General features: G+C 47.0%; 2 protein-coding genes across 6 annotated transcripts in view; both read left to right on the top strand.

The window, feature by feature from the left end:
* Positions 1-13,029, top strand: part of ankfn1a (ankyrin repeat and fibronectin type III domain containing 1a) — a 106,127-nt gene extending 93,098 nt beyond the window's left edge. For 3 of the 5 annotated variants that reach the window (XM_080873260.1, XM_080873258.1, XM_080873261.1), the window contains 7 exons: positions 651-810; positions 2,574-2,742; positions 3,448-3,614; positions 7,307-7,529; positions 7,607-7,799; positions 8,136-8,903; positions 9,354-13,029. In XM_080873260.1, the coding sequence (XP_080729386.1) occupies positions 651-810; positions 2,574-2,742; positions 3,448-3,614; positions 7,307-7,529; positions 7,607-7,799; positions 8,136-8,877 (1,654 nt within the window). In that variant the 3' untranslated portion in view covers positions 8,878-8,903; positions 9,354-13,029. Of the gene's footprint in view, positions 1-650; positions 811-2,573; positions 2,743-3,447; positions 3,615-4,799; positions 5,363-7,306; positions 7,530-7,606; positions 7,800-8,135; positions 8,904-9,353 lie in introns of those variants that run through there. The other 2 variants (XM_080873259.1, XM_080873262.1) reach the window with 2 other exon arrangements.
* A 5,615-nt stretch (positions 13,030-18,644) lies between these two features.
* On the top strand, positions 18,645-20,082 carry nog3 (noggin 3). The gene has a single exon (XM_080873641.1). It carries the CDS (start codon positions 18,965-18,967, stop codon positions 19,544-19,546), a length of 582 nt encoding a protein of 193 aa, XP_080729767.1. The 5' UTR covers positions 18,645-18,964; the 3' UTR covers positions 19,547-20,082.
* The last annotated feature ends 5,680 nt before the right edge of the window (positions 20,083-25,762 follow it).

The raw sequence follows: 25,762 nt of genomic DNA, 5'->3' as shown, positions 1-25,762 counted from the left end.
AAACAGAGGAAGAAACAAAGGAAGGAACTAAAAAGGAAGCAAGTAACAAAGAGACTGAAGAAAAGAAGAAAATGGACCAAGGAAGAAAAACAGGAAGAAGGTAACCAATGAAGAAACAAGTGAAGAAACTTTACAAAGAAATAAAAGAAAAAATAAGAAAAACATGGAAGATGCAAACACAGCAACCAGGAAGGAGGAAAGAAGAATCTAACAAGCTAGGAACGGAAGGAAGCGATGAACAAACCAACGAAGGAGGGAACTAACGATGAAAAGAGGGAACCGACTTGAATCTTGCCGCGTTACCTCGTGAAGCTCCAGCACCAGTTGGTTCCTACTGTGAGCTAAAGTCAGTGTGAGATGTTCGGCGTGTCCTCGCTCGGACTGATCGAGGATCAACATCGTATTCCTGCTCGTCGACTTCCAAGAATATGTGCGAGCTCGGCAGCTCGGCGTGGTCGAAGAATGGAAGAAACGGGAGAGAAAAGAGCTCCTGCTGTGTTTTTGAGTGTGTGAGCCGGCGTGCAGATGAAGCTGGTGTTGATTTGTCGGTTTCGGTTAGCCGAGGCGAGCGGAGACCCCGCCCTGCGGTCCGCAGGAAGTCTCTGACGGCATCAGTGACCCGCCTCTGTCTGTGTGTGCTGTCCAATCAGAGAGGAGTGGGACTGGATCCAGACGCTGGCAGCTGCAGGAGAGAAGGAGGACGACCAGGGGGCGGGGCCCCGGGCAGAAAGTCACGCCCCTTTACTGTACTATGAGCTGCAGACGGCCATCAAGTCCCTGCTGAAACACATCAACCTACCTCTGCACCAGGTACGCACGCCTCAAACAGCACGCGGCTACAGCCATAGTTACTCTGTACTTATATTACTTACAAATACTTACAGGTAGGAACACTCGAACAACATGAGGGTAAACAGCAGGGAAGGTATTGTTTAGGTTTTCTCTGATACCGGTGCCAAACCGGTACTTTTGAAACGGTGCCGGTGCTTAAAGAATGAAGAACATGTTTTTATTTTTAGCCGTCTCTTTTTTTCTGCAACATACAGTCTATAACATACTATTTTTTTTACGTCAGAGTAATACGACATTTTTCACCTGAGTGATGGTGACACCACCGTTGAAAATGGATGGAGATCTTTGACTATGAATTTCGTCCACTTTTTCTTTGGTCATTTTAGCCTTTTTGGCCAGGGTGAAGGGAGCATCTGCCATCAAACAAGAAGACAGCCGCATGTAGCTATGATGGTGTTTGCTAGTTCACCTTACATGCATTAATGTAATAACGTGGTTAGCCTGCTCAACGTAAATTACACACGAACAACATTAAGCTACTCACGCAGAGAAGAACGGCTGCTGCTGCATCATCATCCTCATCATTTCTGCTACACTGGCAGGGCTAGGGGCCAGGACTCTCCTCTTCGTGTTTTTGGGGGATGTTGCTAACTCCGGGTCAGATAACAGGCACCACACCGCAGTAGATGCGCTCGGTGTGAGGTCTCGCAGCAAGCTATCAAATACGGTGCATTTCTCGACTTTTAAGAAAACGCTATGCGTCGCCAGGTGTTTCATCAGATTCGAGGTGTTACCTCCTTTGACAGTATCACAGTATCAGCTTAAAGCACTTGTTGCTGCTGAGTTTGCATCTTTTGCTGTGAAGTACAGCCAGACTTTCGCCTTGGGCATTTTTAATCTGAAGCTCTGCTCTAAAAGAACGTACGTGCCTGGACCCGCCTACTATCCTCAGAAACGTAAAATGATTGGCTAGAATCCAAAGTGTGTCACAGCTCAGGCGGAAAAAAAAGAAATGTGCGCTGCTTTTCGGTCTGGTTACTACCGTTTATGTCAGAAGCGGTGCATACCGGTACCCATCCCTAGTAAACAGTCAGGCTTGTACAGGAAACAACAAAGTGATGCAGTAACAGTAATGTGTAGTTGTTTAAGGCAGTGCACGAGTAAATGCTCTTTATTTATATTTTACAGGAACAGAGAGAAATGATTCAGTTTAAAGTACCGTGTAATTACCTGTGCTGCACTTTTCAGGGTGTTAATAATGTGGACGATGTTCAGTTGTTTTACCCACATTGGTGTGATGAGCTCTCCTACAGCAGACACTAAATAAATCCTGCGTGCTTACAGGATATTACAGTGTATATATTACTTACAGTATAATTATTTCCTTTTCCTTTAAAAACCTGTCTTGTTACCTCCTTATGCTCGTGTTCCTGCCTTTAAGTATTTCTACATAAACATAATGACTTAGTAATAAAACCACTGTCAGTTCTTATATTACAGGGGAACTACACCACCCGCCACAGGCTGTGTTACAAAGTTATAACGTAAGCTGCTCCTGCAGGTAACACCTGCAAACATCAGGCTGTAAAATCAGCCTGTAGTCATGTGACAGGTTCTCTAACCTGCAGAGGAAGCGTCTCATTTCAGGCCTGCAGACGACGTTTTACTGGAATCACGTCATTTATTATTATTTTACACGTTAATGATGCTCATTGTAAAGGATTTGACTTTTATTAGCAGACACTGAAGTACAGTGTGTGTGTGTGTGTGTGTGTCTGCAGGCCCGTCACTTCCGGCTCTACAGTCAGGAGGTGGTGGAGCTCGGTCACGGCGTCTCCTTCCTGCTGCTGCTGCCCGCCGCCGATGACGTCTGCTCCGCCCCCGGACAGTCCAACCCCTACACCCCGCTGTCGGGGTTCCTCCACCTGCCCCTGCAGATGTTCGAACTCGGTAAGAGCACGCAGCAGCACGTTACATTGGTTTGATGGCACGGTGACTTTCAGGGATGAAACATCGTGGTGGATCTAAAGGTGGAGCAGACGGCTCTGCTGAGAATGAAGCAGCGGCGAGGTTCATGAGCACGGAGATGCCGAGAACGACCCACTGAGGCGTTTTTAAGAGACGGAGACGCTGGGAAACACGGTGAACACGTTAGAAGCTACCGAGCAGAACTTTCAAGACCACGAGCTCAATGGAACGAGACGACTGCAGAAGGCCTGAAGAACGGGGATGTGGAGCGCCATCTCCAGGTTTTAGGAAGTCTAACGTTCCAATCAGGCCGTAACCAGGGAGCGAGCGTGTTGGAGAAACATCACAGAGCAGCAGCTCGGCGGTGCGTTCACATACACCAGCTCTTACAGGAAGTCTTCAGCCGACTGTCCCGCAGCAGCTCTGAGGCGGGCTCTCAGGTTTACGGGCTCGCTGTGCAGACGTGCGGCAGAGCTTTGGGCTTTTATTGTGGCGGGATGAGCAGCACAGACGGCGGCACAGACGCTCGGGTCCGTCTGCAGAGCCGAGCATTATATCAGTCTGCAGCCAATCACACTGAGCAACACTCGCTCTGTGTACGCACTGCTGCTCGCCGCGCCGGCCGAGTCAGACCGCCGCGATGCTTTGAGTGTCCTCTCTCACGTCTCCTTTCCTTTCTCTCCTCAGTGCACTTCTGCACCTACAAAGAGAAGTTCATCAGCCTGTACTGCCGCCTGTCCTCCGTCCTCGACCTGGACGCCCTTATTACCCAGCAGGCACTGCGGGAGGCCATCACTGACGGCGAGGTGGCCACGGCCAAGCAGAGGCACCAGCTCATCCTGGATTACATCCAGGTAACTTTTGGTCGCCTTTAACCTTTTGACCTATAAATTTCCCAGCATGCATTTCACACACTCATCATCACCTTCAGGTTTAAAGTTCTGACGACGAGTTTTCTGATTTGTACCTGAGACGCTGTGGCTCAGGTTTAGTCTTCTTCTCACGCTGGTTCGTCTTTGCTTCCTTCAGCTGTGTCTCTGGTGGGTGGAGCTTCATCCTGAGGAGAGCGTGCTCTGTAACATTCTCATATTTCAGCTCGGCGTGTAAGATGAACAGATACTTGTTGTCCTGGAGCAGGTCAGCGGCTCTCTGTTTGCTAGTTCATGGAAATGTGAGGCTAACCAGGCTGTGAAACATTCAGGGAAGAATTTTCTGAAAGATGTGGGAAAATTCCTGAAATGAACGTGTGAAACTCAAACACTGCTGTGAGTCAGCTGACCTCAGATTAAAACGCCCTTCAGGCTCGTAAACGTCTCCGCTGCAGGAACGTTAATCGCCCGGCAGCTCATCAAACAGCCTTCGTGTAATAGATCTCGTTTTCTCTATGATTTTATTTCAGTTTTTCTCTGAGAAGCAAACAAACTGAAAGCAGACGAGTCTGTGATCGATCTGACACGTTTATGGAGGCAACAAAGAGTCGGTGCTGTTAAACAGTTTGTTTCTCTGCTCTTGGAAAGCTCGCCGCCGCCGCCATCAACGGAGCGCAAAACCACAAGAGCTGGCTCCGATCGCAGCGCTGCCAGAGCGTGTCAGGCCGTCGTCTCGCTCTCCGGCTGTCATCTGAACGCTCGGGGGGAAAAGTAGACGACCACAAAATGCTCGGAAACTAAAAGCAGTCAGAGCGCGTGGAGGGGTGGAGCTTCCGTCAGGCGTCCTGAGGACAGTCATCACTTTAACTGTGAACGGTCCAAAACTTAATGTTCATCTCTCAGAAACAGAGCACATCTGAGACAACAGCTGGTTTCAACATGTAATCGCTGCCACGCTATCACGTACACACACGTTACAGGAGTGACTGATTTATTACATATTTATAAACGTTCACACACTGAGTCTGATTGGACAGTTAGTTTAGGCTCAGCTGCAGCGATGGCGAGCAGATCGATCGCAGTTCCTGTTGCTCGTCCGTCTTCGGCTCTCTCAGTCAGCTCTTCAGTGAACCCATATCGCTGGTCTTCATCAGGACGTTTCTGTTTCAGGAAGCAGGTTTGGCTCAGCAGGAAACACAAGCGCCCAGACGGGCGTCGCTGCGGTAACCGGACACAGATGCTGAGGGAAGCGACGCTGAGCAGAGTGCGGCGTATCTGCCTGCGTCGCTCTTGGTGTGACATCATGAAGCTGCAGATGGAAACTTCATCTTCAGCTCGGGAAGCTCGTCACCGCACAGCTCTCTCCCTGAAGCTCCACGCCACCCCGATCGGCGTGAAACCTCCAGCATCTTATCTGCAGTGCAACGGCTTCGAACTGACTTCTTCTTACTGCCGTGCAGCTTTACAGATGTGCGAGCAGATTCATCATCACGACCAACTTAAGAGGATTTGTGGGGCTCAACAACTTTCCCGTCTGAACGCAGGAAGACTTTTTCTTATGTTTCTTTAAATGTAGTAAAACTGGACCTGATGGCTGTGATGGCTCAGCCCAGTCTGTCCCACTGTTACTGCAGAAAGACAGCTCCAGCTTATACGTGCTGAGTTTGTGTCGCGGTAATCACACACGGGCGTGGCCCAAAGCACTGAGACTCGCTTCCACATGGACTCCAGAGCGGTTTAAAGGTGAGAACGTGATCCGATCCATCCAGGTGTGCGCTGCAAGTCTGAGCTAAGTGCCTTCAACGACACTGTGAGCGAGCTCCAGGTGACACGGGGAGGAAAACTCGCCTTCAACAGGAAGAAACCTCCAACAGAACCAGGCTCAGGGTTTAGGGCCAATCAGCAACTGAACCGGCTCACCTGGTTTAGTTTTCTGTGCGTGACAAACCGAACCCATCCAAAGATACGGAGCAGAGGAAAGACAGAGCAATGAAACAAACCAATCAGAAACTGACATCATCTGTCCAGAGACAGTAAACCAATCAGAAGCCTTTATTTGTAGGACGTTGACATCTTTTGTGTACCTGCTGCGGGGCGCGCTGGCTCAGGTGCGACTTTTGTTGTCGAAGGATTCGTCATTTCTTTGGCGCGTTGTGTTTAGATTTGACGATGAGAAGCTGCAGATGAGCCGCGGACTCGCGCTGCGTCGCTTCATTTCCTGTGGACGCGGCGCAGGGCTGATGTAATGGCTCACATCGATCCGGGTTCAGCAGCAGCTCTTTGTAAACGCTCGGCAGAGACGTGCCGCCGCGCTCTGTGGGACGAGCAGGAATCTCCTTCGTGTTTTCCTCGCAGCAGACTCGCCGCATTCTTTCCAGTCGAGTCATCGCCGCTGTCCGTCTCCCCACCGTGTGTGTCGGCGGTCGGCTGACTCTGCGAGGACCGCGGTGGGCCTCGGCCTCTCTGACAGCAGGCTAATTACTGCTGATCACACTTTACTGCCGTCCAAAGAAAACATGTTTTTCACTGTTTCCAGATCAGATCACATCAGCAGTTTAACCACTTATGAAGAAATCCTGTCACTTATGTATAACACGCGCTGGGATGACCTCACTAATGTGCACAATACAAAACAGAGAACTCCACAGTAATATGTCACTAAACGGGACGACGCTGTATAATAATCTTTGTTTGTTTTGGACTGTTTCAGACAAGTATTCGTAATAAGCTGTGACGATCCCACTGAGAGCCCACAGATGAAAGTCTCATGAGGCCATTTTCTCTTTAAAGTGGTCGTTTTTACGTCTTTTCCACTGGAACAGCACAAACTAACTACAAGCTGATGGATTCAAACTTTCTGTTTCTGGGCTGAACTGCAAAGTATTTGTATAAAGTGTTTTTAACCTTCCAGCCAAATTAGACTTTACCGAGTGGACGTGGATCTGGCATATAATTGTTCTCCGTGTCTTCATCATATGTTGCATCCTAAACAACGTGCAGGAAACACCTGAGACCTGAATGTTGCTGTTAGGAGTGTTACACAGGAACGCTGAGGTGCTGACAGTGTGGATGCATGACTCCAGAGCCAGTGGGTAGAACGTTGTGCTGTGGAAGCGTCACCATAGAGGCGGGTGGTGGTCAGATCAGTGGGATCGATAAGCAGGCGGAGCTACTCTGCAGGACCAATAGGATGAAGAGTACAGCCGATTAGACTAAAGCTGATTGTGACATCAGCTGATCGCTTTTTGATTTGCCTCCTTTCGTTCCACCCGAGGCACATGTTGACTTTACCTTCGTGCACAGAGCGTGCACGCCACAGAAAAACTGTCACTCGTGTTTGTTCGATAGTGTCAGAGGAGGAGCCTGTGACTGACTCCTGTTCATAAAGTTCCACTTCCACAGCTGAGCTCAAAAGTCCCGTTAAATACATGAATGTAGTTTTCAGCATCAGTAATGTTGTTATGACAGAAAGAAGCCCAGTAAGATCTCTCACAGTAGAACCAAACTCTTCATAATCAGGCTTCAGTCATCACAGTGGTTATCGCCTGATGCCATAGACGAGTAGATCATCAGAAAAGCTCTCTGGTATTTGAGTAAAGCTGTAACTCCTGCTGTGCTCCATGCAGCCCCCATCGAGCTTTTTGAGGGCTAAACTTGTTTTTTCTGCGTCTCTGTAGCAACTGGACGAGATGCGGCGGGACCTTCGCTGGATTACGGACGCCCTACAATACGCACGCTACAAGCAGCCTCGAGGCGGCGTGCCCATCACCTGCTTGGTGGATGCCAGCGTTCCTGAGAGTGACTCCGGTCAACAGAAGACAGACTCCACTTCCTCAAACATGGACTACCTGCCCACACCGTCTCCTTCCCCAGAGCTCCGCCGGAGGAAAGCCATCAGCGGTGAGGCATCGCTCAACAAATTAAACTTCAGGAAAACAAGAAGCACTCAAAGCTAACGTTAATCCTCTGTCATCTAGAGTCGCTGCCGGGCTCAGATGAAGATGCATCCTCGGAGGTGTTCCTGCCCACAGACAGCGACTATGACTCCAGCGATGCCCTGAGCCCCCGTGACCTGGATCTGCTCTATTCTCCGGGCCAGGATCTGTCCCAGCAGGCACTGCGCTTGCTGGGCGGCAGCGCCCCGGACGTGCTCCAAATCAACGAGCTCCGGTGATTAGTGCGCTTTCTTTAACCCTGCACGTCTTCGTGTGCGTGCACTGATCACTTCAGGCTGTAGATCAGAGTCAGTCCACAGCGCAGCGCTGTTACCTTCGGCCTGCACTGGGGTGCTTCAGCACCTGACTAGGATGCGCCCTGCACACCTGGTATCACCTCGCAGGCCCACCCTCAGAGTCACATGACATTTTTTGTTTTCATCTGAAGTGAATCGTTTTCATTTCTTTAGATTTTAGCTTCTTTGAGTTGTTGAGCATCAGTATCAATCCTCCAGCAGGTCCTCCATGTTGTTTGGGTAATCTGATTACTTTCCTCATGGTTTCCACTCAGGTATAGCGTGTGCCCGGCTAAAGACCTCCCCCTCTCCCCCGTGGTGAAGGATCCTAAGGATGCTCCCCTCTCCTCACCTCTCCTCCCTCGCTCGCCCTCTCGCTCTCGAACCCTGCCCACCTCCACCTCCCTCCCCCTCTCCCCCAGGTTCTCCAAAGATCTTCCCCTGTCCCCGGCTCTGTTTGACACCACCCGGACTCTGGAGGGCCTCTCGCTCTCAAAGAGCCACCACGAGGGCCCCCCCCTCCTCCGGACCCTCGCCAACCCACCCGCCAAACGTAAGATCCTGTCCAGGAGCCACCGCGGGCAGTACTTCAGTGGGCCCCAGCGCTGGCTCAGGGGCCACAGCGGGGAGAGTCACACCGGATCGTTGTCAGAGGGAATCTACACCAAGCAGCTCGACCCCGACCTGCCCCTGCCGGGGGACCTGCCCTCCCCGGATGGCACCACCTATGTCAGCCACGCCTCCTGTGTCCTGGAGAGCCGCAAAACCCGACATCGGGAGCCGCGACCGCACATTCGCAGGATATTCGTTGAGCCCTGCAAAGAGCTGTCACCAGGCCACGAGAGGAGGGGGTGGGAGGAGGAGGAGCAGGGGGCAGTGGTGATGGAGAAGGTGAGGGCCGCAGGCGTGTCGGTGGTCGTGGAAGGGGAGGAGCCAGAGGGAGCCACCGCCCAGGAGGTGGACTCGGATGACCAAACCAACTCCCAGGTGTCGGAGATCCTCAGCAGCACGCTTTAAGGAAGAAGTTCTTCAGACATATGTAGGTACTACCAAAACCAACAAGGCATGATGTCACTTCCTGTTCTCTACTTAAGCAGATTTTCATGATTCATAATTCATAATAATCCTTCTTTATCTGGTAGTCTGCATTCCAACCTCTGTCTGAAACAAGCTGTTTTAGCTCCTCCCCTTTTAAGCAAACACTCTTCTGATTGGTTTCCTCTCACAAACAGAAGGTCTAAACAGTAGGTGGGCGGGGCCATGTAACTGCAGTGTTTAGATTACTGCACTGAGCTCATTATTGGAAACTTTGGTCACGATCAGTATAAACATTCAATACTGGAACAGTCGACAGTTGTGAGAAACTATTTGTTTATACTGTTGACCTGAGGAGTCGCCCCCTGCTGGACATTAGAAAGAATGCAGGTTTCAGATCCATCATTATTCACAGTATCTCAGCTAACTATTCCCCGCCCTTCCTTTTTTTACCACAGTGGTGATTGGCCGGGTGTGTTGCTGACGAGCTGCCCTCCGACCTCCGCAGATTGTAAACTCAACTAAAGTTGCTGGTTCAACTCTGCCACGCCTCAGAACCCATGGCATCGACTGTTACCCAGGAAAAAAAGTCAATGCAACGACAAACCAAGCACTGCTTCTCCGACCAGGAACTTTGCACAAGACTCTGCATGTCGACCAACAAAAAGAAAAGAAAAAAAGGTGGTTTGATTGATTGTTGTGCTTAAGAAAAAATCCCCAGTTTAGAGTTATTTTTTGGACCCCGTCCTCAGAGCATGGATACCCACCCTCGACTTGAATGTACGGTTCAGCCTGTTTGTTCGTGGCCGCCTGTGACGATCCAATCCCGTCTTTCAATCACTGTTGTTCTGAGCTGCTCCTGTGTGCTGTCCTGGTGTTAAAAAGAAGAAAATATATATAAATATATTAATCGCTGAGTGTTGAGCACGGAAACGGCCTCAGTCACTAAACAAAGACCACTAAAACCTTAAAACATGAAGTATTTTTATATTTTCAGGTTTAAAGACCAACTATTTTACCTGGAATGTGGATGACTAGTCGGAGCTGTATTTTGTTGGCATGAAGTAGTCTGTGGTGTTGTTTTTGTTTGTTTTAATCTTTGACTGAAGCTTTACGTCCATTTTGTGCTTCCTTTCTCGTTCGGCATGATGATGTCAGGGAGTCTGTGGGTTCCGGTTTAGCCTTCGCCGTGTGGTCAGACCTGACGGTGTTTGTGCTGTCTTTGTTGACTTCTTGTTCAGCTTCTTCCACGATGGCGGTGTTTTCTCTTCTGTTTTTTTCTTTTTTACTTAAAACTTGCAGCAGCTCCATCTGTGTTGTAGAGAAGTGATGTAGAGTGGAGAGCGGTTTGAACATGCACAGATTCTTAACGTATGCACAGTATTTTAAAAGTGCATTTTTAACGTTTGCACATAGCGATTATGGAATTAAAGCTAATTAAATATTTGATTAAATTGGGCATTAACTCTGGCAGTTTCTACCACAGTGACTGTACAAAGGTCAGTTTAATGTCCTACAAAGGGTTGACGATAAGGCGTCAGCTTACAGGTTTGATTCTGTCTCCAGATGATCTTTAGTGATGTCTGAAGATTTCAGCTTTACAACCAGACGCGCAATAAATGTACCAACACGTTTCTGCTGCAGCTGTCTCGTTAGCACAGCTCATGGTGTAGTTAAATCATTTGTTAGTTTTCATACTGAGAGTTACAGAGAAGATCGTTACCAAAATCATGTCCGTGCTAAAGGTTATCGCCAATATCTGAACGGAAGCTGAAGTCATTTAAAAATCAGGATTATTGAGGTTTCTCGCGTGATGTCATGAACACGTCGTCTGCCGTGGGCGAGATGCAACCACCATGGTTACTATGGAAATGTGTATTCCCGAACTGATTGGCCTTGGTTCCTGAGGTCTTTGGTTGAAATGGGTTGCCAAGACGGTGGAACACCAAAAACGTCTTAGCGATCACTTGTTGCTCACAGGTTGTCTGTAGTTTTTCATGTTTGCTAACTGTTAGCCCGGCTGTAGTAAAACTTGAAAAAGTGCGATGTGAACCAGAAATGATGGAGAAGGTTTGTGTCATACTTTGGACGGTGTTTGTTTTCAGGTCTGTTTCTTCCATTCGGACTAAGACCGCAGCAACATGTTAGGAACCAAAGTCATCACAAGGAACTTTGGACAGTTGGAGAATGCACATTTTCCTTAGCAAGGGTTAGTTACCACTGATCGGGCCGTAGACCTGCGTGGCTGACACTTTAGTAATCATTTACCCCTCGCAACTGGTCTGGAAATGATCAGGAAACAACCGGTGGATGGCAGATGGTTTCAGACTGGTCTCAAGTCTTATAATTATCTACGCTGACTCCATGATTGTCATGTGTCTACAGTGGTGAACAAGTCACATGGTTAAACCTCAGTAACCTGTCATTTCATAGGCTAAAGTTCCCTAAAAAATCCAAAGAACGTCATGTTTATCTTTTGGCTCCACATGACGACAAAACGAACGCTCATGTTAGAGCACTAGCTAGCATTAGCCAGAGGAAACACCAGTTTTATGTAACGAACATAGGTTAGCCAAACAGGACTATCAGATAATTTTACGATCTATCCACTATTTTAACGCATTCAATTTAGTTACTTAAGCTAGCTAAACTAACTAGGACCGCTTGCCAATGTTATTGTGGGCGAAAACTGTGAATCCTAATTAGCCAGCTAGCAAAATTATCATTATTAAGTCTAAGACGATTGAGTTGAAGCAAAAGCATTAAATTAAAAGATGTGGTAATGTAGAGGGATTAAAGGCAGGGCGGTTAGCCAGCTAGCTGTAACGTCACACCGGCTATTCAGTGGAGTTCAAACATTTACAGCATTTTCTGTCAGTACTAACAAAGGTTTCCTGGATCTGCCAACAGTTCTGAAGCTTGACACGAGACATGATTTTGGTATCGAACATCTGACTGTCAGCATTAGGCTACGTCCTCATATACACGGGTATTTTTTAAAGCAAGGATTTCTTTTTGAAAAATATCAAGAGCGTGCCAGCAGGTGGCGATATAAGCCTCACTGCATAAAAATGCTGGCAGCTCAAAAGACTATAAACAATAAATGTTTACTTTGGGACCAAAAGGCCCAGAAAAAGTCACATTAACTAAATGCCTGTGTACATGTGGACAGGACCTTAAGCTAAACCAGTTTATAACGATTTAAATTTTGTTTTTGTACCTGTGGCCATCACATCTTCTGATTATGTACAAGCAAAATTAATAAAGACTGATCGTAGTCATTCGATGAGTATTTGACCCGAAAATTCAACCCACCGCGTGTCGTACTGTGAATTTCGATAGTTCTACAAAAAGTCATGTTTGTGTTTAGCTGTCGACGTTCACGTTAAACGGCTATTCTAGTTTTAGTTTCCTTGTGTACGAGTACAAGATGACGCCAGCTAACGTTACATTAGAAATGTCATTTCCATCCATACCTCATCAAACTCAAAAACACTGCAAATGGGGAACACCGTAAAAAGTTTCCGTCAACATTTCTTTATTTGAATTTAATGCTTGAATTGAAAACATGAAAGCTGGATGGAAACTTGACTGATGACTACAAAGGTGTTGGCTACAGCTATGGAAATAAAAGTTGTAATAAACAGCAGGAAGGAGACAGTTTCACTTCATTAGAGTAATGAAAGCAGCAGCCGGGTGACTCGCTCCACAGTAAGTTGAGTTTATTGATTTTGAGGCTCCTGTTTGTCTCACAAAGGCTTTTATTCTGAAAGGCTGAACGCCTAAACTTTGTTTGTTTTTATTGATTTCACTCTGTCTTCATGTTTTCTTTCTGCTGTTTTTATCACGTCTGGTATTTTGTCGTGATGTGCGGACTCAGAAACGCCGAGTCGACCTTCTGTTTGTATATTTCTGGATCACCTCCATTTATCTAAAAATGCCTTTTGCGTTCACTTTGATGCCACTTTATTTATTCGCAGCAGACGTTGATGACGTGTTTTTTATGGACTGCTTTACAAAAAGTGTTCATGCATTTTGACATTTTGCAACCTCACAGGAATGGATGTATTTTACCGTGGACATGTATTTTACCAGCTGAAATAAACTCATGTTGATGTCGTGCACTTCAACCTGCCACCTGCTGTTTGTGAGGTTTGTGCGCTGTGCCTGTGGCATTCTGGGTAAACAACACTCTTTATTCCTTAGGTGGTGTGTTCAGTCACAGCTTTGCTTCAGAAAGCTCGGGTTTAAGGCAGCTGCAGTCTGGATTAGGTCTGGTTTAATGGTGACTCTAAATCGGGTTTTATACTGGCTGCCATCGGGCTTAATGTAAGTGTAATTAAATTTTTCAATAATTTAGACATGATAACAGCTTAATGTCAGCGTTCAATCTGAATTAAAGCTTAACTTTAAATCAGGTCTAACCTGAGCTTTAAGTAAAAGTTTAATCCAGGCTCTAAACCACATTTAAAACTGGTTTTAAATCTTCATACAACCTCAAATTGGATTTAAGTGTCTTAAAGGAGGCTTTAATTCAGGTTTAATGTCAGCTTTCAACCGTATTTAATTCTGGCTTCAAATTAGATTCATGTCTTGCTGTGAACCAGGTTTAGCTCTGATTAGAAGGGATTTATTGTCTCTGCAAAATCTGAATCACAGGTCAGAACAAAGGATGACAGAGTCTGGCACAGCGCGAGGAAGCATGAACACAGTTTCACGTTTCTGAGCTCAGAGTATTAAACTGTAGAACAGTAAAAAGCCACCGAGCGTCACTGTGGACGGTGTTTGTGGTCTCTCGGAGGTCAGCCCGTAGGTGTTGGAGGAATCGGCCGAGCTCCTGAGCTGCACGCCGGGCGGCTGCGGTCACAGGACGCCGTGTGGGAGGGTGTGAACCAGCTGGAATCTCACACCACCGCTGGGAGGGAGTTTTCCAGCTGGAGCTCCCGGAGCATTCAGGAGCGTCGGTCCAAGCCACAGGATCGCCGCTCTGCAGGCAGGACGGTCCAGCAGCTCAGACTGCGAGCTGAGCAGACGTCAGGCCTTCATTCAGTTTCACCACAGCTGTCACGAGTTGCTTAGAGGATCCACTCGCAGGACTCCTGGGTAGCGTTCAAACAGAGATAGTTTATTTACAGATCTTCACCAAGTGTATGTACAGACGGTGCGAGGTTAGTGCTATATACAAGACGTGAGGGGCAGGGCTCCAGGGAAAACGGGGAAATCACACACGCGCTCAGAACAGCCTCTCTCCACTCCGCTAGCGACCTGTCACTCCTTCCACACTCCACACGGGGAAACACGGGGATGGGTCCGGGGAATCTGGGAACACGTTAAGTCTCTGGGACAGAGGCACGGGAAACTTGAGCTAGGTGTGTACTGACAAGAGCCTTCACAACAATCCAGCATTGAACAGCTGATCTCCTCCTAATATACCAGCTGGTCTGATGAGGCCCAGGTGTTCCCAATCCAGGAAGGCGTGGACCGAGGGCGTGAAGCCGCCATGAGTTCCGCCCCAGCAAAACAGGGGAGAGGAAAAAGAGAAGAGAAGGGGGGCTAAGAGTGAAGAGATGCTGATCTTGCCGATCCCGCAGGTCGTGACAACAGCTCCATGTTTCTGACAGTGGAGCAGAATGTTTCAGTGAAATTAGAGAACAAGTGTCCGTTTCATCGCAGCGCCTGCTGTTACCGACGCTTGGTGGAAACGTTATTATGGTCTGAAACAGGCGCCGTGGAGGGACGACGTCCTGTCCCGAACCCGTCACTGACCAGTGTTTGAGGGCAAAATCGCTAAAGGACGCCGATGCTTTGACATGCTATGATTCATGAAAACTAAAACAAAATGTGTGGATTCAATTTAACTTCATTTATTTAACAGCTGTTCACAACAGGCCTGCAGGTGCTTTAAGGTGGAAAGCAAAGGCTCTGCAGTAATGAAGCCATGCGCCTGCTGTAGTTTTAAATGACGAAGCAGGTGGAGATCATTTTCAGCTCGTTCACTTCCAGTCACTCATGACTCTCCACGTAAACGCCCCCTGCTGCACTCCGGCTGAAGTGCAACCACTTCCTGTCCGACTACGGGAACTCGAACGGCGGCTCTGTCCTCGGCCTCTGACGCCGACCCTCGAGAACACTCGGTCCTCTTTAAGCCGCCTCTGTAATGTTGAAGTGTATTGTTTTGTATTTGAATCTGTTTTTCCTTTCAAAGTCTCCTATATGAGCAGATGTTGCGACTGATGTGAACGTGCTGTAATAATCCTTCTGTTTCCTGCTTTTCCATCAAACTCCCACTTCTGGAGTTCACTCTTCTCGGTGTCCTCGAGGCTTTTGGGGTAAAAACATCACGTCACCTTCTCATTCACTTATCATCAAAAGCCTCGTAGTGCCATTAGCATTCTCCATAGTTTCCATTTAGCCGCTGTGTTCCTCCCTCGTCTTTCCACTACAGACAGATCCACATGTTCTGAATCACGTTTTCCTTTGATTTTCCGAAGCCGGGCTGCGATATGGCCCAGCGCAGTGGATCAGTGGGTTTCCAGCCTTTAGTCGGGACTCCTGCAGGTCCTAACTGCTCCTCTGATGTTCAAATATAACGTTAGCGTAATCTTAATAACGAATCAAAGGGCCTCCCAGGATGAAGGAGAAACAGGCCGGCTGCTTCGTCCGTGACCCGGCCAGATAAAACCGGGAGCGGGGAGCTGTTGTTTGTTGTTGGTGTAATTCTGGCTTTGATGGTGAGATGACCAGGGCAATTTGGACGGTCCATTTGGGCGCGAAGGCTTCAAGGTGGCGGGATCAGGTCAAGCGCAAAAAAACAGACACGAAACGGGCCGTTATCAGAGGTTTCAGCCCCGCCCTCCCACCGCCAGAATTATTGTTTCAAAGAAGCTGAACCCCGGACACACGAGTCGAAGCACAGACGTGCAAACAGATGTTTTTCTGATCGCTTTAAAGCAGAACACACTGAATAAATTTACCTGTTAAATCTCCTCAATTTCCCCAATAAATCCTGACTGATGCGTCAATAAAAGCACGAGTGCGTGTTTGGCTTCAAAGTGAAAGCAGGAGGACGGAAACGGTCTCAAAGGTCCATTTTCCACGTTTCCACAATCACAGAGAAGACCAAGGACGCGACTCCCATCACGTCAGCAACAACAACAACAGCTCGAGCTGCAGAATGAATGAAAACTGCTCTGCCGGGATTCAAAGTTCAGGTTTTTACACCTGAGTTTAAAATAATCGGACGAGTTTTTTTAGGTTCTTCAGGATGTTTGGCCTCCTTTTATCCAAAAGGATAAAAATACAATTTCAGAGTCGGTCACATCAACAGCCACCTAAATTCGTTTTATAGGGTTAAAGACGCTTCAGTAATACAGAGAAACTATCAAACACTCGGCGACAGTGGGAAAGAAAAACTCGAGCACTGCTCTTCACCAGGTTTGCTCAAAACATCACCAGATACATGAAGAAAGATCTGGAGTTAAATCCTCCTCATGCTGTGGGGCAGGTTAGCAGAGGTTAAAATATTTGCACTGTGATGAGTTTAAAGACCCGAGGATTTCATCATTTCGTGATTTGATTCATGCTCTCAGCCATGAACGGTGAAGTCGCTGTGAGGGTTAGCTCCCTGAGCGCTGACGCCGGCATGACAGCCGACGCAACGACAAACCATTTTACGACTTTCTCGATCTGGACGCGTCAGTAATGCTCTTATTTGGGACATGAAGGAGTGAAGCTGTCGTCTGAGCTGATGTTTGAACCAAATGTGTTTTTTTTCACCAGATGTGAAGCTCAGACGGTTCCTCAGAGCTCGCCGGTGCCTTTCCCTCCGACCTGAAAGGTGCTTGAGGTGCTCTGCATCCATCGCAGCGTGGACTCAAGTCCCCCGGGGCTCCTCTGTGGACCCCGATGTGGAAGCGAGGGATAAAAGGTTTACAAAGAGAGGCAGTCTTATCTTATCTCACTGCCGCTGACTTCCTCCCCACACAGATATGACAGTTTAATGGCGCCCGTCACATGCTGCCACCGGCCACAAAATTACCCAAAATTCAGCAGGAGCCGGAGGTGGGAGGGCGGCAGGGGTCACAAAGAAAACCTCGACTGTTTAGGGAACCTTGCAGAGCTGGACGTGGATAAAAACCATAAATCAACATCTTTGTCATCCATCAGGATCTTCAGAGTCACAGTTTGAACTCAGCATCTTTCCACCTGCACAATCAGGTTTATTCTGTCCACAGCTGCAGTCTCTGAGTATTACACAGTATCTAGTGATCATTCGTGTGGTGTGAACGATCAGCTGTATGTAAGACATTTATTTTTGTCCTGTTTGGAGGTCTCTTTCTAAAACACCTGATATGTACATGAGAATAATAACTTTATGAATTCAGAAATCACCTTTCAAAGCGAAGTTTATGAAGTGAAGCTGGAGGTTCAGTGTCAGGTTTACAGAGTCGGTAACGATGAAGCTGACAGCGGAAATAAAACAGCATGAAACAAAAACATTCATAGAAGCACACCTGCTGCCTCGTCACCAGCAGGTAAGGAGGCAGAAATAAATGGAGCGCTGCTTTAAGCCTCCTGGGCTGCGTTCATTAAAGAGGCGTGTCTGAAGCCTGTCACATGAGTCCCAGCGAGCTGTTGGCTTACAGGTGTCCACGCTGCTTCCTGTTGGGAATCCTGGCAGGAAGTAGTGCTCCACGCTGCTTGACCTGAAGACTCCGTCAGGCTGGCGATCGCAGAGCTCTCACCGCACCACTTCAGCTTCCGCCTGATGTCCACTCTGACTTCACGACCCTTCCTCACATTTTCAGGCTGAGGGGACTGACGAGGGTCTGCTGCACGTCGTCACCGGCAGTAATGAATGTGACAAAAGACATAAACATGAAGACATAAAGAAGATGTTAATCTGAATGAACCTTCTGGAACAAATGTCCTGCTTTATATAAACAACAGTAAAAACGGGGTTTCCTGAGGACAGCAGCAGGAGGTGCTCACTGAACAGGTTTGTGAGGAGTGACAGCAAGAGAAAGAAACTGATATTAACAGAGTTTACAGATTTGGGACAGCTGCTGTTCTGCAGTTCTGTGCATGTTTTGAAATTTACAATGTGTTATATCTATATCTATATATATAATAATGTGTGCCCTGTCAGTGCGCCCCAGGGCAGCTGTGGCTACAGTGTAGCTGCCGTCACCAGTGTGTGAATGGGTGGATGACTGGATGTAGTATAAAGGGCTTTGGGGTCCTGAGGGACTGAGTAAAGCGCTATACAAATGCAGGCCATTTACCATTTATATTTATTATATTTCTTAAATGCAAATCTATTTATTTGCATTTACTAAACAAGGTAAACAGTTGATTTAACAGGTAAATGTCAAATCAAAAGCGACATTTGACCCCTCAAGGTTCAGGTTCAGGGTGCAGATGAGTCCACATCCTGTGCAAAGCCTCTTCCAGATGTTTGTGTAGCTGCTCTGTAATGATTCAACTGATCTGCAAAAACTACAGGAATTAACCTCTAAAATATTTACATAGAAAATATTGGAGTGAAAGCAGAAAGTAGCAGAGTAACTGGCAGTAAATGTACTGAGTTACATTCCTTTCAAAGCTGTGGGGGGGGGGGGGGGGGGCACCTCAGCTAAATACACCCCTGCAGCCAAGTGGCATGTGAGTACTTCCACAGTACTTTGGAGTATTTGTACCACTCGCGCTTTTACTTCATGTCTGTGCTGACTTTATGAGCTCACCGTCATCACGCGTGGATTCCTCCTGGTGCTTTCCTCTCCTCCTCCTCCTCCTCCTCGCGGTCACGCGCTTGTGCGTGAACTTGGAGTATCTAGGGAGGGGGTGGGCCCGGCGTGGATGACATCAGCACCCTGCAGGATATCTGGCTGCAGCGAGCGGAGGCTTCACTCGGGCTTCGGGAGAACCAGCAGCAGCATGCGGACCGCGCGTGGAGTCCCGCGCGCCGTGGACCTGGACACGGACTGCGCGGACCAGTCTCTGCGCCCCGCGCGCTCTTACGGTTGCTAAGGTCTTTCTGGATACCTGCGTGGGGGTGTGGCTCGTGGACATGGAGCCCTCTTCCCTCCTGGCCGTGTTGGCGCTCGTGCTCTCCGTAGGCTTTGGGACGGAGGAGGGGGCGTGTCAGCACTGCTTCCTGCTGCGGCCGGTCCCCGGGGACGGTCTACCGGTGGAGGCTCTGCAGGAGGACCCGGACCCAGCGCTGGACCCCACGGAGCGGGACCTGAACGTCACGGAGCTGCGTGGCTTGCTGGGAGCCCGCTTCGACCCGCGCTTCATGTCCGCATCCCCGCCGCAGGAGCCCCCGGTCTCCCCGGGGGTCCCGGAACCGCCGCGCGGCCGGAAGCTGCGCCGCCGGCTGCAACAGTGGCTGTGGGCGCGTGCCGCGTGCCCGGTGCAGCACGCCTGGAGTGACCTGGGCGCGCGCTTCTGGCCGCGCTACGTGAAAGTGGGCAGCTGCTCCAACAAGCGCTCGTGCTCGGTGCCCGAGGGCATGCTGTGCACGCCCGCCAGAGCCGCGCACGTGACCCTGCTGCGGTGGCGCTGCCGGCGCAGGAACGCGCTCCGGTGCGCGTGGATCCCGGTGCAGTACCCACTCATATCTGAGTGCAAGTGCGCTTGCCCGAGCTGAGACTCTCCACTCACACCCGCATCACACCTGTACGTGACATCATCACAGGCGTGGACAGCAGAGAACAGACTGGTTTTATTTATTCATCACGGCATCCTGTAAAATCACGTGTTTGACTTTGCCTTCTGTTCGAGAAACAAAAAAGTGTCAAATTTGTTTTTGCAAGAAATGTAAAATGTTTTCTGTCACAGCAGCCAAAACCCTGAACGCAGCGCGCGCCTGCGGATCCACAGACCGGCGCGCGCCTGCGGGTCCACGTGGAGTCAGTCTGCTCAGAATAAGATCAATGCAAAAGATCCAGAATCTGTTTTATGTCCTCAGAAAAGTACAAATGGGTGGAAACGAGCAGCGCCGCAGGAACATTTGTCACATTCAGGTGACTTTACGTGTTTTTTTCTGCTTGATTTAAGGTGGAAATGTTTGTTAAAGGAAAACCTGCAGATTCCAGCTAAATGATGTAACCGAGAAAATTATTATCGTTTATTATCAGTGATTTATTCTTGTCATTTCTTTGGAGAAATAAACACATTTACCACAAGGTGGCAGCGTTTTAGCAGTTTTATATCTGTGTTGTGTTTAAATGTTTGTGTTTAATAGAGACGCTGAACGCTTCCTGTTCACGAAACAATCGCTGAGCAAGACAAGAACGTCGTTTCGGTACGAATGAGTTAAAACTAACATGAATAATGTGGGATCGTGTTATTTAAACCAGAGTTTCCGCTCACAGGCAGCAGGGAGGATGGAGGGGCGGTGGACGGCTCCAGCAGGCTCTCCTCTGCACGTATTCAGGTGGAGCGCACACCTGTGCCGCTGCTGCTGCTGAACAGCTACAGATTTTCTTTATGTTCTTCCTGTAGGTTGAAGATTAAGATTGAAAGATTAAATTCTATAAATCCAGCTGATTATTGTCCATCAGAAATACGTGCGCGACTTCTCATCAGATTCACGTCACGCATTCAGCTTCAGTCTGAACCTTTGGTATAGTTTTATTGTTTGTTGTCTTTATGTCCGTTTTCTCTCTAAAATCCTGAAAAACTTTGAAAACATTAGTGAGTGAGGGTGATGTCAGGATGCAGTTTGGAATAAAAAAAACTTTGTATTGTTGAAAAAACAGCAAATCCTCAAAAACAAAAGAGCTGAAAGTGTAAAATGTTTGAGAGCAGGAAGAAGCTTTGATCCAAACGATTTAACGCTCATTTAGTTTCAGTTTAAAACCTGCAGCAGCGGCTCAGAGACGAGAAGCTTCTCTGTGCGGTCGCTGCGAAAGACCTGTGTCTGTAAATCACTGCGAAATATTAGAAAACATCAAGTTTGAGTGGTTTGCGTAGCACAAAGACTTTAAACCAAGGAAATCAGTAAAAATGTGAGAAACAGCATCAGTCCAGGAGCTCGCAGATCACTGAAAAACCTCCCGGACCCACTGACACAATCAGTGACCCTGAGCTTTGAACCGCGGTAAAGTGAGCCGTCATTTGTGAGCCGCGGTCAAGCCAGCCGCTTCTTCTCCGCCGCATAAATTTCCTTGCGCTTTTACACCAGTCTTTACGGTAGCGCCTTTTCGCTTTATATCCTGATTGAAAGGCTAGACCCGCGCACACGTGCGCGCGCGCGAACAGTCACACGCACACGCGCGCACACAAATTACAATGGAACAGCCCAACACAGCCAATACAATTATGGAAATTTCAAAAATTCATTAAAAATCATCCTGAATAGTTGAGGTCCAACTTTCAACATGTTCCTTCTCTGGGACACCTACTGTACCTCTGGGCCAGGTTTAATAATTGTTTAATATTGATGGATCAAAAGTGCCGCTGAGAGAGTCATGACAGGGACTATGAAGAGACAGCATATTTGCTTGTCTTCACTGACTCGCTTTGAAATCCAGACTCACGCCGGCTCACTCCTTGGCGGCCGCTTATCGGGGCCTGGAGCCTGGGGCTCGCTCGGGCCACTTCGGAGGTGGGGTGCCCCCGGCCTCTCGGCCTGGGGCTCGGTCACTCAGGCACGGCTGGCTGCCGGCGGAGCTCACGGGCGCGTCACTGCAACTCCCCCTGGCTTCTGCTCCGCGGCTGCTGAGTGAGCCCTCATCTGGGGCTCTCCTCAGCTCTTTCTGGGACAGTGGCGCAGCTGCCCCTCTGTTGGTCTTCCTTGGTCTCTTGTGTTCTGGGGGCCTCTGGATGTCTGGAGTTTTGATCTCCTCCATACCTGCTTCATGCCCTGGAGGACGGGGCTGTGGCCCCCCCACACCCTCTAGCAGATTGTTACATGGAGAAACCTTTGGAATGCAAGCATGCTGATCCACACAGGTGTGCACACAGGTGTACACACGGGTATTCACAGACGCGGACTACAGCTTTCTTGGCTGCTGCCTCAAAGCACATTGTGCGCTGTCTATCTTGCGTGCTGCACAATATCGTTTATTATTTAGTATCTACTGATATCTACTGCTAGCTAGTTTATTGTGATGGTGCCGGGTTTTTTTATTATGTTGCTCTTTGTTGTTTGCTTTCTCTTCTGTTTTTTTCTCCATACAGGTGACCCAGGTGTTTTGTTTTGTTTGTTTTGTTTTTTTCTTTCTTCCCCTCCTTCTCACCGTCTCTTCTCCCCTCTGGTTTTCTTTCTCTCCCTCTCTTTCTTTCATTCTTTCTCCCTGTCCTATCCCCCAGTCATGTCTGTCCCGTTTGTAGCAACTGAAAATAAAATAAATTCATAATTATAATAAAGGTCAATCAAATGGACCAATATGGCAAGGCCATGATGATCCACTTGGTAAAATAAATCCGCTTGGCATCTTTCTTGGCCTTAAGACAACAATTCTGATGCTAAAGATCCAAACGGGACACAAAAGAAGAAAAAAAAAGAAAAAGAAAAAAAATGAAATCCAGATTTTAATTTTGGAGTATTAGGTGTACTTGTGGTTCCTATAGAATTTTAAGGTTGAACGGTAAGTCTTCATCTCTTAGACCTCTCTTCTGTGGATAATAAAGTTGAATTCTATTCTATTCTATTCTATTCTATATTAATTCAGAAGACAAACACCCGTCTCTGCTTTTGAGATTAGCATTAAAACCCTCCGTTTTGACAAATAATACAGTTATAGTGGATCAGGTGACCCTGAATCTTCCCTTATTTGTGCTGCAATAAGCCTAGGAACGGTGGGCTTCCCATCATGTATGAATTTTTTCCTTCTTTGCTCGTTCTGTGTTTCTACACCTCTCTGCATTTAATCATTAGTTAATATCTCTTGCACAGTGTGTATGTTGTCCTGTCTCCTTTTCATCAACCTCAGCCAGTCACAGTAGATGGCTGTCTCTCCTTGAGCCTGTTTCTGCCAGATGTTTCTACCTCTTCAAATGGAGTTTTTCCTTCCCACTCACACTAAATGTTAGCTCATATGGGTACTTAAATTGTTGGGGTTTTCTTTGTATTATTGTTGCGTTTTTACCCAGCAACATAAAGTGTCTTTATGTGACTGTTGTTGTGATTTGGCGCTCGTCATCTCCGCTCACAGACTCAGAGTCTCTTAGTTGTTCCCCGTACACGATTGAAGACAAAAGGGGCGGAGCTTTTCAGTCTGTTGCACCAAGGCTGTGGAACAGTTTACCACTACAGTTACGTTTGCTTGACTCTGTGGATTCTTTTAAAAAACAGTTAAAAACTCTTCTGTTCAAACAAGCCTTTTGTTGATCTACATATTTTATTTTATTTTTTTTACATTATTTACATTTGATCTTTTACATTGTGTATAATGTCTATTGATTTTATTGTTTATTTTAATATTTTAATATTAAAGTACAGCGCTTTGTGATTGCCTGTCTGCGAAAAGCGCTTAATAAATAAAGTTTACTTACTTACTATAAATAGAATAGAATAGAATAGAATAGAATAGAATAGAATAGAATAGAATAGAATAGAATAGAATAGAATAATGTACTTCAGACATGAAGACAAGACTGGCTTTAACACTAGAGTGTTTTCACAAGTCTTCCATCCACTTGTGGAACGCTGAAGAAGAACTACACTTAAAAGCAACATGGAACTGAAAACAAAAGAATACATAATGTAAACATATCATCAAATAATCCAGGACTCACAAGCAATGATATGATGAACAGAACTATAAAGAACAAAGCTGAGAAATGCTTGGTAAACTGACCAAGAACTATGTCATCATGTCATTTTTTAATATCATAGTTAATGTGTCCTGATTTGTAGATAGTGCCATCTTACAAATACCAGGAAATCCAACTGGGTGACAAGCCAGAGTTGTCTGCCCACACACCCACTGACTAGAAAAAGGGTCCAGGACTCTTCAAGCTGGGATACAGGCATCAAAGAAAAAGATGTAAACAGATAGAAAGTCATCAGGAAGGCATAGTCTGTTGTTGCTGCTGCTGTCAGACTTTTTCATTCATCCACTTGTGTCAGACACATACTGAACAGGAATAAACATGACTCACTGCACTCTCACTTTGTATGCCACAATGTTTGCTTAGACACCTGTATGCTTATATTACATTAATGTTAAAACTTGTGTTCCTATGTCTATATATAAGTTTATTTTCATATCTCCATATTAATCTATTTATAGCTCCATTCCCTCACTTCATTTTATACAATATCTTTGTTCCTGCATGAGAGCTATTTAAAGTGGTTTCACACACAGTGCCTCCAGATGAATACAGAGTTTTGGACAGCAGAGGCTGGAGAGTGGTATTGCTCTCTGTGTGAAAAATAACTACTTATTTGAAATGAAGATGAATGTATGTTGTCAAGGCAAAAAAAAAAGGTTTTTCTTTTAAACAGTACATTGCATAATGAGAGTTGGCAGTTCGTCTTGTAATCGGAAGGTTGCCGGTTTGAGCCCCGGCTCCCACAGTCTCGGTCCTTGTGTCCTTGGGCGAGACACTTCATCTAAAACCGACTGGTGTTGGCCAGAGGGGCCGATGGCGCGATATGGCAGCCTCGCTTCTGTCAGTCTGCCTCAGGGCAGCTGTGGCTACAACTGTAGCTGCCTCCACCCGTGTGTGAATGAATAGTGGATTTGTAAAGCGCTCTGAGGGTCTCGAAAAGCGCTTTATAAATGGAATCCATTATTATTATTAGTATTATAAGATTAGGGAAACCTGCAGTCAGCTGAGACTGCAGAAGTCACCTGGATGAGTGACAAAACTTTTCTCCCATTGAAAACGCTACGTCCAGATGAACAGAATCAACCTTTAGGGATTTAATTACCTGGATGATTGAGCGTGCATCAAGACATTCTCCATGTTGTTTCTGAATTCTTTGTCTCCTTATGAATAATGTATATAATTTTGAATAATTTCATGTAAATTTAAGTCTTATTAATAGAAACTGAGGAAAGAATGTAAATTGTTTTTACACGTCTTGATACTTGGATATGGGGATTATTATATATTTTCATTATCTTCTGTATTTCAAACTGTAAATTAAGCTTGTTTGGTTATATTTTTTATTGCACTCTTGTAATTTTTCATGCTTATACTTTTAATACATTTTTGATAACATAAAAATAAATCTGAAAGATACCTGCATTTTTCAATACAAAATCCACAGATATTTTCAAAATTGATTTGGCAGCGTTACATTGGTAAAGTTTAATATATTGCATTAGAAACATTCACAGGATCAGTACTGGACTATATCAAGTTCTGTATTGCAAATGTGACTGTGGACAAAAGCATTCAGGTTTTCCCAAACCAAAAACCCTGGATGACCGGCGAGGTCTGCACACTCCTCAAAGCCCACAATGCCGACTTTAGGTCTGTTGACAGAGCTCTGTACAGGTCTGCTCGAGCTGACCTGAAAAGGGGTCCCACCTGTCCAGCAACAACACACGAGAGGTGTGGCAGGGAATAATCGACATCATAAACCACAGAGGCAGAACTGTGAAAACAGAAAACCTGAGTGTGCAGCTGGCAGAGGAAATAAACAGCTTCTTCGCCCACTTTGAAACACCACAACAGCAGCATTCATCTGCCTCAGCCCTGCTCCCATCGTCATCCTCACCTGGTTCCTGCACCGCTCCATTCACTGTAACGGAGCACGATGTCAGATGAGTGTTCCTAGCAGTGAACCCCAGGAAGGCGGCCGGTCCAGACGGAATACGTGGTAAAGTGCTAAGACCATGTGGCCACCAGCTCACCCTCATCTCCACCAGACTCTTCAACCTCTCACTGGATGAAGCAGCCA

The sequence above is a fragment of the Rhamphochromis sp. 'chilingali' genome (assembly GCF_963969265.1).
Source record: "Rhamphochromis sp. 'chilingali' genome assembly, chromosome: 22".
Taxonomy (NCBI): Eukaryota; Metazoa; Chordata; class Actinopteri; order Cichliformes; family Cichlidae; genus Rhamphochromis; species Rhamphochromis sp. 'chilingali'.
This window is presented reverse-complemented; position numbering and strand designations above follow the sequence as displayed.

Coding starts and splice junctions, on each gene's coding strand:
- nog3 (XM_080873641.1), top strand. CDS start 18,965: ATGGAGCCCTCTTCCCTCCTGGCCGTGTTGGCGCTCGTGCTCTCCGTA.